At 49.0% G+C, this 12,121-nt stretch overlaps 9 protein-coding genes across 9 annotated transcripts; 6 read left to right on the top strand and 3 right to left on the bottom strand.

Moving 5' to 3' along the window:
* Nucleotides 1-482: 482 nt before the first annotated feature.
* On the top strand, nt 483-1,052 carry Bathy17g01320 (unknown protein; the record flags this gene model as incomplete). Its single annotated transcript, XM_007508307.1, has 1 exon — nt 483-1,052. The coding sequence occupies one exon, from the start codon at nt 483-485 to the stop codon at nt 1,050-1,052; it is 570 nt and encodes a 189-aa protein (XP_007508369.1).
* Nucleotides 1,053-1,115: 63 nt separating this feature from the next.
* Bathy17g01310 (predicted protein) lies at nt 1,116-2,435 on the bottom strand (the record flags this gene model as incomplete). Its single annotated transcript, XM_007508387.1, has 1 exon — nt 1,116-2,435. The coding sequence occupies one exon, from the start codon at nt 2,433-2,435 to the stop codon at nt 1,116-1,118; it is 1,320 nt and encodes a 439-aa protein (XP_007508449.1).
* Nucleotides 2,436-2,530: 95 nt separating this feature from the next.
* On the top strand, nt 2,531-2,761 carry Bathy17g01300 (unknown protein; the record flags this gene model as incomplete). The annotated part of the gene is made up of 1 exon (XM_007508276.1): nt 2,531-2,761. The coding sequence occupies one exon, from the start codon at nt 2,531-2,533 to the stop codon at nt 2,759-2,761; it is 231 nt and encodes a 76-aa protein (XP_007508338.1).
* A 257-nt stretch (nt 2,762-3,018) lies between these two features.
* Bathy17g01290 (unknown protein) lies at nt 3,019-4,323 on the top strand (the record flags this gene model as incomplete). The annotated part of the gene is made up of 1 exon (XM_007508334.1): nt 3,019-4,323. One exon carries the CDS (start codon nt 3,019-3,021, stop codon nt 4,321-4,323), a length of 1,305 nt encoding a protein of 434 aa, XP_007508396.1.
* A 281-nt stretch (nt 4,324-4,604) lies between these two features.
* Bathy17g01280 (predicted protein) lies at nt 4,605-5,663 on the bottom strand (the record flags this gene model as incomplete). Its single annotated transcript, XM_007508202.1, has 1 exon — nt 4,605-5,663. The coding sequence occupies one exon, from the start codon at nt 5,661-5,663 to the stop codon at nt 4,605-4,607; it is 1,059 nt and encodes a 352-aa protein (XP_007508264.1).
* Nucleotides 5,664-6,086: 423 nt separating this feature from the next.
* On the top strand, nt 6,087-7,769 carry Bathy17g01270 (predicted protein; the record flags this gene model as incomplete). The annotated part of the gene is made up of 1 exon (XM_007508310.1): nt 6,087-7,769. One exon carries the CDS (start codon nt 6,087-6,089, stop codon nt 7,767-7,769), a length of 1,683 nt encoding a protein of 560 aa, XP_007508372.1.
* Nucleotides 7,770-8,063: 294 nt separating this feature from the next.
* Bathy17g01260 (predicted protein) lies at nt 8,064-9,317 on the top strand (the record flags this gene model as incomplete). Its single annotated transcript, XM_007508345.1, has 1 exon — nt 8,064-9,317. The coding sequence occupies one exon, from the start codon at nt 8,064-8,066 to the stop codon at nt 9,315-9,317; it is 1,254 nt and encodes a 417-aa protein (XP_007508407.1).
* A 160-nt stretch (nt 9,318-9,477) lies between these two features.
* Bathy17g01250 (unknown protein) lies at nt 9,478-9,774 on the bottom strand (the record flags this gene model as incomplete). Its single annotated transcript, XM_007508370.1, has 1 exon — nt 9,478-9,774. One exon carries the CDS (start codon nt 9,772-9,774, stop codon nt 9,478-9,480), a length of 297 nt encoding a protein of 98 aa, XP_007508432.1.
* Nucleotides 9,775-10,272: 498 nt separating this feature from the next.
* On the top strand, nt 10,273-12,048 carry Bathy17g01240 (hypothetical protein; the record flags this gene model as incomplete). The annotated part of the gene is made up of 1 exon (XM_007508343.1): nt 10,273-12,048. One exon carries the CDS (start codon nt 10,273-10,275, stop codon nt 12,046-12,048), a length of 1,776 nt encoding a protein of 591 aa, XP_007508405.1.
* Between the last annotated feature and the right edge of the window lie 73 nt (nt 12,049-12,121).

The following is a 12,121-nucleotide window of genomic DNA, read 5'->3' as shown; positions in this document are numbered from 1 at the left end:
TGACGTACCCTTCGCAATACAATGCGCATCCTCGTTCTATGCCTTCGTCTATGTACGCCGTAAAAGAACACCACCTGAAACTGTTTTTTTTGAGAGAAAAAATACGCAGGCATGGCAGGCAAAACATAAGTTTTGGATAAAACGAGAGAATAAAAAAAAACAGAGACAAACACTTTGCGCGCGCGCATGCATAGCGAGAGAGAAAAAGAACGCATAAACGCGCGCACCACGGAATCTCCAGACACGTGTTGCACTGTTCTCTCCATTCGAAAGATGGGATGAACTGACACTTATCGAGACATTTCGCCTGTCCCGTGACAACAAAAAAGGTAAAGGTCAGGAAAACGAGAAAAAAATTCATCATTTTTTGTGAGGTCTGTTTTTTATCCATCATTCACATGTTTGCGCTCTCGTCGTCGTCGTCGTCATCTGCGGGGTTTGTTAAAACCAACAACAAAACCTTGAAAAACAGGAGACAGACGATGGGGATGATGATGCTTTTCGGTGGTTTTTTCTCCGAAACCGATGCAGTTTTTGCATCTTCTTTGTCTTCTGCAAAGAAGAGATTAGTTAGCGACGGATACTCGATAGAGTTGGACGAAAAGTACACCGCGGAAGAATCAAAAGGGGTGTCGACATCAACACAAACAATTAAAGACGAATCCGGGAATATTATCGCGACGATTCGGAGCGAACCGACCGGTACGATGGGGAATTACGGGTTACAAAGCATGTTCGCGAATGTGGATGAGTTCGGGGAGAAGATGAAAGGACGGTATAAAAACGCAGACGAGGACAAAAACTCGAGCGGCGAAAGTAATAAACGGGCGGCGAAAGAGTTAGAAGGGAGTGGAATGTACGCTATTGAGTTGAGCGGGAACAGAGTCGTTGGGATTGTGGTTGGATGTAAGGATGGCGAGAACGGGAGGAAGTTTAATCAGATGCAAACGATTAGCGCGTTTGCGCAAGCGAACGACGAGAGGAAGAAAGAGGAAGCGTGGTCGATTTTGGAATCGCTTCGATTGACGACTGGGAAGACGTGCAGCGGGTGATTAAGTTCATCATCATATCTGATGATAGCATTGCAATAGAATAGAAATAGAAGCATTAGTTCGTTAGTCTGTAGCAACAAATGTACTCGCGTTCCAAACGTCGGTGGCGTCCATTGACTTTCTGAAAAACGCCGGTTCCGATACTCGCACGTTTAAAGCTTCTCCTCCTCCTCCTCCTCCTCCTCCTCCTGCGTCGTTGCGCCAAGGCACGGCTTCTGGTGGTAACGTAATCTCTGCCGCGAAGAGATGCAACTTCGGTCGATAGTTTTTCGCGTTATCGCAGTGCGCTTTACCTCCGTATCTATCGTCGCCTAAAATTGGCATGTTCAGTTCCTTCTCGGCGTGCTTTCGCAGTTGGTGCGTCCGCCCGGTTTTCGGGTGGAAATCGATCAAAACCTTCGTGACGGTATTCTCGTCGTCTTCCCCGGTCTCGTCACAAATTGTAAACTCGGTTTCCGCGTATTGATTTCTCTTTGGTCCCATATCGTTGCTCGTAATCGTCCCACGCTTCTCGTTTATTTTTCTCTTTCCGAGACCTCCGTGTGCGTTCGTATACTCTATCAACACCGCTCTGTACCGCTTCCTCGCCGTGCGATCTCGGAAAGCTTCGGAGAGCACTTTCAACGCTCGACGTGTTTTCGCGCACACAACTAACCCTCCCGTCAAACTGTCTAACCTGTGGACCGGTCTCGGACGATGCAGCGCGCCCTCTACGTTGACCGCCGGCGCGGCGATATACGGCAACACTCGATCTAAACTCCAACCCTCTAATTCGCTATTACTACTACTATTATTATTATTATTATCATTATTGCTATTCTTACTCCTCGCAGCGTTACCACTCATCTTTGTCTTCAAAGTTGGAATCCCAAACGATTTCCTCACGATCACGCACTCCTCGTCTTCGTACGCCACCGTCGTCGCGTTATCGCCCTCTCGAATCTCCTTCGGCATATCCTCGCGCGATAATAAGCGAGAAGAAGAAGCAGCATCACCCGCGCCAAAATTCGCGTTCATTCTCGCCTGAATTTCAATCGTGATCGTTGTTCCTTCTTCCTCTCCTTCTTCGTTGCTTTCAAACCATTCTTTCAACACTTCGAATTCAACATCTGCTTTCGCTTCGTTCACCGTCACTTCGCCTCTTCGGATCGCTTTTTTGGCGGCTGTTTTCGTCGGAAATCGCTCGGGAAACGCGCGCACGAGCACGTCCGCGATGCGCATCGACGATTTCATCGCCGTTTCACTCGTGCTCGTTTCGTTGGCGTCGTCATCGATTCCGAATACCTCCCAGCGGGAAACCGTTTTCGAGGCGACGGTTTTAAACGCACTCGTATCGCTCTTCTTCTTTGATGACGACGCTGTTAATGTCGTTGGTTTCCGCATGCTGCGCACCGCGCGTCTGTTTCTTTTCGTTGCTCTTAATTCGGTGGTAAAGGCGGTTTCTTTTCTCGACAAAGACAAAGACGGTGCTTTCAACGATGATTCGCGCATGGAGTAATGGAGATATTCTTGAAATTCTACTCGTTCGAGTGCAATACGCGCGGGCAATGCACTACACGCGCGCGGGCAATACTAAACGCGCACATAAAAACACGCGCGCACGAATCATCCGGTGCGTTGAAAATCCACTCGTGATGCGCAGTATTCACACCACTCCTCGCGAGACACCAGAAAGCTTTTCGCAGTCAATCTGGTACCCACATGTGTGATCAAAGGAGTTGCGCGCGAGAAGCGTTTCAGAGTGAACCCGGGGTTGTTCTTTTCAGACGTCTCGTCCGTTCGTGCGCGTACAATCCTACACCCGTAACACTCGCGCGTTTGTACGAGGTCTCGTCCAGGGACGGTTTAAGATTAAGAGAACCTCGTTACGTTTTAGAACTCGTTCGAAACGCTTTTCTCGCAAAACATAAAGCGCAGCAGCAGTAGGGGAACGAACGAAAACTCTCCACAAATTCGCTTCAGAAACATGCAAAACACCGGCGTCATGACGGTCACCCCGGCCCGGAAGACCTTGCAGTTCGAAAAAGCAGCGCGAACGCCTTTATCCGAACGTTCCATCTCGGATAACGAGACTAACGACGACGAGAATGATAAAGAAAATAAGATGCACAGAGCGTTCGGGGCGGCGTTTTTGCACATGGCGTTCCAAGGGAAAATGAAGAATAAAAGCGGAGGAATAAACGTGGACGAGGAGGATGTAAAACTGATGAAAGCATCGTCGAAGATGGAACGCATGGAACACGAGTTAGCGCAAGCGAGAGCGGAAATTGCACTCTTGAAAGAGAAGAAGAACAATCCTCCGAAACAAAGGAATAATAAATCTGTTGGTGAATTAAAATCACCTCTCTTGTTACCGTCACCACCGGTGTTACAAACGCCTTTACGTTTTCGGCGCGAGCGAGACTCGTTCCGGAAAGAGTTGAAAATGATCAGCCAAAACGCGGAACAAACGGAAGCGCAGATGTTAGAACAGAAAGATAAGGAACAAAAGTTATCCCAGGAGAACGAGGCGTGGTTGTTGAAAGCGTTGAATGAAAAGACGCGAGCGCTGAAGATTGCCGCCAAGGCGAACAACGCGAGCGAGAAAGAGTTGATGCAAGCGAAGGAGACGACGGATGTTTTGGAGCGAAGTTTACGAGAACAAACGGCAAAGGTTCTGATGTATAAGCAGAGGCTGGTGAAGAATGAACAGGCGAGGAAGAAGTTGGAGAGTAAAGTTGGGAGGTATCGGGACGCGTTGAAAGACGCGAGTTTGAGGAACGAGGCCCCGGAGGCGATGACGATGCCGCCCGTGGAGGAAGATTTTTCGGTGGATACTGCGATGAGTAACGAGAGTTATTGCGGCGAGAATAAGGTTGCAATCAATACTAATAATAACGTAGAAAGAACAACAAGAGAAGAAAATGAAGGAGAAGAAGAAGAAGAGGTGAACTTTCGCGTGTTCCCGGAACAGATGATGGTTGGCGTTCCGGCGACGCCCGCAATGTTTCAATTTCCGAGCAAGATGATGGATAAGAACAGTAGTCATAACGAGGACGAATACGAGACAAATACGAATTTACCAGATGTGACGACGACCATAATGACGCCTGGAGGCGAAGTGATTGATTTTTACGGTCGGCCAAAGCGAGACACGAAGAAAGACGTGTTTGTTATCTTGAGCGTTTGGGCGGCGACGATAGCCGCGTTGATTTCGATGGGAACGTCTTCGTCTCTATCTTCAGTCGTCGGTGAACGAGTCGTCGTCAAAGGCTTTGGCTTTTTCTGCTAGAATTGATTGATATTGTTCCTATTATTCTTAACTATTTAACTCTACTGCGTTCTAACTACTCGTTCTCTCTTCCAGTCGCGAACGTGATCATTTCTGAGTGTTTTTGTGAATGAAAGAGAGACGTCTTTACGTTATTTGAATCTTCGCGTGGCGTAGACGACCATCTCTACGATGTTGTTGAAAAGGAATATATATCAGTATATATTATAATGTGTATACGAACAAAAGAAAAACTCAAAAGACGAATAAAACGGAAGCAAAAAAGCAAAGACGATGTATACTTATAATATAAGCGACTTACCTTGGACGCTCATGGGCAACTCGGCGATATCCACTCTCGCCTCTCGATTGAAAATCTCTAAATCTGCCAGCGCCCACAACAAGTTCGGCTCTTCGCCGATGGCGTATAAACACCCCTCGTCGGTTTCATCCGGGAAAATCGATTGGATTCTCTCCGTGACGAGTCGTATCCTGTCTCTCGCGGACAAGTCCGTCTCGTCCAATAAAAGTCTCGGACACTCCTCCAGCATCAACGGCACGCGTTCGCGTTTGAATCCAAGCTCGTACAAAGTCATCATATTCTGCACCGCTTTGGCGACATTCACGGAAGACACGATCGACGCGTCGTTCTGTAACAACTTCCCCACGTTTACATCCGGCAACGCTTTCTCCAATCTGTCCACTTGAACCATCAAATCGTCGCAGTCTTCGTACACCGATTTCGACAGCGCCAAATTCTTCGCCACCCGCGCGGCTTCAAAGTCTCGCATTTTGAATTTGATTTCTAAGAACGATTGCGTTCGAGCGATGTTCAAAGCGCGGTTCTCGTCGGTGATTTTGTTTTCATCGTTCTCTTTTCTTCCCTTAAAAAACTTCTCTGTTTTCGTCGCTTTGGTAGTAGTAGTAGTAGTAGTGGTGGTATAAAAAGTTTCGCTGAATGTTTCCAACAACTCTCGTCTCGTCTCGTCTCGCGCTCGCTTCGTCGCTTCGGTCAAAATCTCTCGCGCTTCTTCAATCGCCAGTTCCAGTCTCTCCTCGAACGAGTTTAGAACTTCGTTCGTCTCCTCTGTCTCTTCTTTAATAAAAGCGTTTCCTTTTTTCTCGTTTGTTTCACTTCTTCTTTTCACGGAATCATCCTCAAAATCATCTCCGTCGGCATCATCGTCGCCCGAATTGTTTTGCGCGTTTCCAGACGAAGAAGCAGCGGACGAAAGAAAAGAACGACCACCACCTCTCAAAGAAGAACGATTCGAAGAAGATCTTTGACTTTTCGGACGAAGAAGAAGAACAGGAGGAGGCGTCGAAAAGCAGAAGGAACACCAACTCGAGCGAAAAGACATGCGTGATATCTTTTACGAGTGCGAGGGGGAAAATTTTGTGGCAAGAAATCGTTTTTTTAAAGGGCAACGCAACCACACACGGAGAGAGACGACGGGAGACTTTCCGGCGCCCACAAAGCTCGAGCGCGCGACCTTCGCGCTTTGCGTGCTGTACGCGTGCCACCACCTTCCGACGCGTGTACTTTTTATGGATAAAAAGTGCGCCTTTTGATGACGCGAAGAAGAACTTCTTCCAGCGCGACTACTACGAAAGTCTCGCAGAAAGGTGTGGTCGTATTTTATGACTTTTCACTCGTTTTTTTGAAGTTCAGCGTTGTTGTTCGAAGTCCTTCGAAGTCACAAGCGTTCTCGAAGTCAAAATTAAGATTTCTTTTTACGGAAGAAATTTCCCCCGAAACTTCTCCATCATACTACGAATAAGAGATGACGAACACCAACGAAGAGAGTGGTTTTGGTACCGGTGAGACTGCTCTCGCGACGACCACTACTCACGAGAGCAGCAATAAACAACCGTACCCAACATCCGCGAAAGAGTACCAAATAACCGATGAAATCGGTCGAGGCGTTTCCGGGGTCGTCTGGAAAGCCACCATCCCTTCAAAACAAAACGAACAAGTCGCGATTAAAGTCCTCGATTTAGAGGACCAAGACCAAAACTATTTGGAGGAAATCAGACGAGAAGCGCAGACGATGAGCATGCTCTCGCACCCGAACTTGGTCAGGTATTATTGCTCGTTTATCGAGAAGTCGAGCCTGTGGGTGGTGATGCCGTATTTAGAGGGCGGGTCGGTGTTGAATCTGATGAAGTGGAAACACTTGACGCGAGAGGAGGATGAAGAGAGAGGAGAAGGGAACAACACCAGCACTAACGAATCGGTCGCGTCGACGAGTGAGTCGATTGGTTTAGACGAAACGACCGTGGCGACCATCTTGAAAGGAACGTTAAAGGCGTTGGATTATTTCCATCGCAACGGGAACATCCACCGAGACGTGAAAGCGGGGAACATATTAGTCGACGCGAACGGGGACGTGAAATTAGCCGATTTTGGCGTCTCTGCGAGTTCCTGGGGGAGTGGAGGGAGACCTCGTTCGCACCAAACGTTCGTCGGGACGCCGTGTTGGATGGCGCCGGAAGTGATGGAACAAGTTTCCGGGTACGACTTTCACGCCGACATATGGAGCTTGGGGATTACCGTGTTGGAATTGTGTCACGGGCACGCGCCGTTTGCAAAGTATCCACCGATGAAAGTTTTGTTGATGACGTTGCAAAACCCACCACCGACGTTGGAGTCGTCGGCGCAATCCGGCGCTGGCGGCGTCGGCGGCGGGCCGAAGAAAACGTTCTCGAGAGCGTTGAAAGAATTCGTCGGTTTGTGTTTGCAAAAAGATCCGAGCAAAAGACCGTCCGCGGAGAAGTTACTGGAACACAGGTTTTTGAAAGAAGCCAAAAAGTCAGATTACATCGTCAAGACGTTGTTAAAAGATATTCCGAGTTTAGGCGAACGAACGAAACAGTTGTTGGAAAGAGACGCGAAACGGAGAGAGGCGAAACGGAAAGGCGAAGATATCGGGAAAACCGCGGAACAAGAGGAAGCGGAGAGTCAAGCGGCGTATAAGCACGGCGTGAGCATGTGGAACTTCAACTTGGACGAACTGAAAGCGGAAGCTGCGGCGATCGATAACGAAGTCGGCGGCGGCGACCCTTCGGCGAAGAGTTCTTTACAAAAGAAAGGGTCGCGGTTCAAAATCATCGAAGAAGAAAACAGCGGCGCGGGTTCCGATTCCGGCGCGAGCACGCAAAGCGCCAAGATTGAACAGAAAGGACGGTTTACCATATCCGACGACACGCCGGCGCAACAACAAGAACAGCAACAACCTCAGCAGCCTCAACGAAAAGTCACCAAAAAAGGCCGATTCATCGTCGAGGAAGAACACAACGTCGCGGCTTCTTCTTCTCAAAGAAGCTCCGGCGGCATTGGCGCATCAGAAATCGAGCAAATGTGCGAAAAAATGGTCCTTTTCTCTCGACAGCAAGACGATGTCATTCGCTCGCTCCGGGAAGAGAACGAGAGTTTGCGGAGGAGAGTCGCCGAGTTGGGCGGATGATAGATTTTGTCCTACGCGTCGTCTGAATCGTCGCGCAAAAAAAAAACGCACACATATGCGCGTGTGCGCGCGCATATATTACACACAACACACACACACAGAGAGAGAGAAAGAGAGAGAGAGAAGGTGATCTGTGGGTACATCTCTTATATTATATATTAGTATTCGCGTACAACGCATGACGTTGTGGTACATTTTTCACCTAAAAATCGAGCTTGAAAATCACCACAAAAACCACTCTCTCTTTTGCGCGCATCATCACGCGTCGTATCGCATCACACGACCACCAAAGCGATGACGACGACGACGATTTCGATGCTCGCAAAAGCTCACCCACTTTCGTTTTCTTCGAAAAAGCGTCGAAAGAGTGGTGGTATTCTTTGCGCTCCTTTTCATAAACCACTTCTTTGTAGGGGAAAAGTTGCCGTCGCATCCTCGTCTGTGTCGTCGGTTTTCGATGCGTTCCAAACGCAATTTTCCGGCGATTTTGGCGCAGTCGTGCGGGAATACGTATTATCCCCAGAGACAGATGATGACTCTCGTGTTTTTTGGAAAGGAGTCGACGTGCCGTTGCGATACGTCCACGGCGTAGGGGTGGTCCCAATATCGAGCATGCCGTTTGCGGATAAAGTGTTCGAGGCGAACGCGCGAGTGACATGCGGGGTGGTCAAGGGATTGTTCGAGATTGAAACGAAACGATCGTTTCCAGAGGTTGGAGAAGAAGCGTCGATGGGGTCGTGCGGAGGGTCCGAGTGGAACGAGCGGACGCGATACGCGGAGGATCGGAAGTATTTCCTCTCGAGCGGCGGAGCGTTTGAGGCTTTGAGGACGGTGGACGAGACGGGGAGTTTTACGGCTGGGCCGAAGACGTTAGGTAGTAGTAGTAGTAGTAGTAGTAGTAGTAGTAAGGGTAAGAGTAGCGGTAGTGACGATGAGTCAAAAGAAGAAGAAGAGGATTTTGGAATGACTTGGTTCCCGACGCACGAGAACGAAAGTTCTGTGAGATTCGGATTACAATGGGACGCGATGAAACGCGTCAGAGTCGAGTATCACGTGAAAAAGACCACAGGTACAGTTGGGTGCGCTATTTGGAGCGAAAGGAAAGGCGTGTGCGCGCCGCGCGGCGACGGCGGAGAAGGAGGAGTATTAGGCGGGGAGAAGAAAAAATGGTCAAATTTTGCGAAAAAGTCCATCCTCCGCGAACGCGCGTTCGTGTTAGAGAAAGATGAGGACACCGCCGCCACCAAATTCACGAACGTTTCGCCGAACTCTCCCTCTCTCGCGGCCATATCGAGCGAGTCGCTCCTCCTCTTCGAAAACGGCAACCCGATTGCGCTTCCGTGCGGCGAAGACGTCGTCTACGTTTCCTCTTCTCTAAAACATCACGCGAAGAACACCGGTAAGACAGAAGAAGAAGCCGCGACGACGACGACGTGCTTCGCCGCCGCCGTCGAAATTGACGGAGGAGGAAAAACTTTACTTTGGACGCGCGCGTACGATAGTCGAGGCCTGTTGAAATTCGCTCACTTTGCCGAACTCGTCGGTTGAGTCGTATTCTTTACGCATTATCATCACGTATACTATTCAACGCTAAAACTACTCTCTCTCTCTCTGTGTACTACTAAAAGCTTCTAAAATGTTCTCTTCTCTCTCGCAGAAACCTCCTTGGTCTTAATCTCTCTCTCTCTCTCTCGAGATGCGCTTTCTACTACGTATCTCTCAACATCTCGTAACTCCACCCATCTTTCCCTCTCCCAACTTGCACCAACACCGTCGTCGCGTACAGCCCGGGTAAGAAGCTCAAAACCCCCACAACGAACGTCGCCGCTTTCGTCCCTCTCTCTGCGTCTTTTTCGTGTAAATCTATGACGTTTAACTCGAGGAGAGTAAACACGGCGAGCGATATCGTTCCGACGAGAAGTAAGCACGGACCGAGCAGTTTTTGCTTCAACGAAATGGAATCGACGCCTCTTTGAACGCCGGGGCCGGTTGTTAAAGAATGCATTTGACTGGAAAACGATCGAAACGAAGACGGATCGGTCTGCATCTTCGAGCGTCGTTTATCTTCTTCTGATTCTTTGGAGACGATTCGATGGCGCGAAGTACTTCGCATTTAAACGTGATGTTCGCTCGTGTGCCGAGAAAGTGAAGTTTTTGAATTTCTTTTTTCCCACATGTAACTTCTTTTCTTCTCTCGGAAAAGGAGCTAAAAATACGCACTCACCACATAAAAACCACCTTTTGTTTAGCGCGCGCGCGAGAGAGAGTTTACGCGAGACACATCTCGCGCCTTTTCCCTACCACCACTCGAGAACGAAAGCGCGATGATGTCTCTGCCGAACATGCCCGGAATGACTTCGATGGGTGCGACGACGTGGAGTCAACAGGTAAAGTAGTATTTTAGAGTTTTTTTTCTTTCCTCCTCCTTAGGGGAAACTGTTCGTTTGTTTGACCGGAGGAAAATGTCACTAACGATTTAATCTTTTCAAAACAGGACGGGAGGATGATGAAACCGCGTTCGCAAACGCTTCGATTCGTGAACGGGTACGCGATATTAACCGACGACGCGACGTCTTCGAAACAAAAGATGATTTCGCCGCACCAACAAAACGAAACAGAAGAAATTTTGGTTGAAAATAAGGAGAAGGCGACATGTTCTTTCGTTCCGGCGTACGTGGCGTTAGATCGCATCGTGCTTCGATTTTTCGCGAAATATACGGAGATTGTGCACGATAGCGCGACGGAGACGTCTCGCGAACGGAGAGTGGTTTTTAGAGTGTACGCGGAGGATCTCACGATTGACGCGACGGAGCCGAAACAGGAAAATTCTGGGTTGCAGCAAGGGTTGTATTTGAAGAGGACGAAGTGCGAGGAGGTTTTTAGCGAGCAGTTGAGAGAAGCTTTGGTGGTTAAAAGCAACGAAATAGGTGGTGGAGATACTGCCGCAGAGGTGAAAAGAGTAGTCTTGGAGATGTTGAAAGTTGGGAACACGATTACCGTGTGCGGGCGCGCGTTTTCGGTCTACGCGTGCGACGGATTTACTCGCCAGTTTTACGAAGAGGGCGAAGAAATGAGTATGCCGCCAAACGAAACGAACGAACACGAAAGTACTTCTTCGCGCGACTCCAAAGATGATTTTGAAAGCGGCGTCAATAACTCGCTCGCTTTTAAGCGCGCGAAAGGGCCACCGAACGCGAGGTTGGACGATATGGCTCGATTTACCGAGGCGAAGCTCGGGCGACCGAGCTCGGCGTTGGGTCCGGACACCAGAAAGAAATTTCTCGAACACGACGGGGAGGTTTTACGGTTTTACGCCACATGGAAAGGAGAGAAAGACGAGAGAGAAGACGCGACTGATGACGAGAAGCGAATGTTTTGCGTGCACTATTTTCTCGCGGACGATACGGTGGAAGTTATCGAGAAAGGCGGACGCGCGCTTTTGAGACGAGGAAAACTTCCGAAAATATCATCAACATCAGAAAGAGAGAAGAAAACAGAAAGAGAACAGACGATACCGACACCAACACCATCTGCGAAACCGTTAGACTTTTCCGTGTGCTCGATTGGTAGCAGCGAACGAATCCCTCACATCGTTGCAAACGAGATTGTCGTCGGTCAAACCGTCAACGTCTACGGTCGAGACATGTTCATTTACGGTTGCGACCGATCCACGGAGGCGTGGTATTTGAAAATCCACGGGGAGAACGCGATCGCAAACATCGACGTTTCGAAACCGGAAACACCCAAGAAGAAGAAAGAAGTGCCTCGACACGAGGGTTTAGCCATTGGAAGCGAAGAAGATACGTTGCAAAACTGTTTGGCGTTGAATCCAAAGCCGCCGAAGAAGGATTATCGCAAGGCGTTTGAGAAGGGCGGGTGCGTGTTGCGATTTGAAGCGAGGATTGTTCGCGGCAAAGAAGATGATGGAGACGGGAAGAATATCGATCCGCCGTGCTCATCTCTTTCATCATCGTCCATTATCGTCCCTAACGGCGGCGACGGAACCTCCGATGCCTCCGCGAACGATTTTAAGCGTAACTTTGTGCTCTCGTTTTTCCTCGAGGATGACACGGCCTCGGTATTTGAACCTCCCGAGAAGAACGGTGGAAACGGTGGGAAATTCCTCGAAAGAGGCAAAATTCGCGATAGCCAGACTGGTAAGGCGTACAGCACTGAAGATATGTTCGTAGGAAACGTTCTCAAGTTGCACAAGCGGTGCTTCAAGTTAGTCGCAGCGGACGCGTTTACGTTGAAAACGCTCGCCGAGGGACGCTACTAAAAATTTGATAAACGCTGACCAAAAGTGACGCAATGAACACCTGAACTGCTAAACACCAGATGATAACCAGTAG

This window comes from Bathycoccus prasinos, assembly GCF_002220235.1.
Source record: "Bathycoccus prasinos genomic : Chromosome_17".
NCBI lineage: Eukaryota > Viridiplantae > Chlorophyta > Mamiellophyceae > Mamiellales > Bathycoccaceae > Bathycoccus > Bathycoccus prasinos.
The sequence above is the reverse complement of the archived record's forward strand: the minus strand, read 5'-3'. Positions and strand labels throughout refer to the sequence as shown.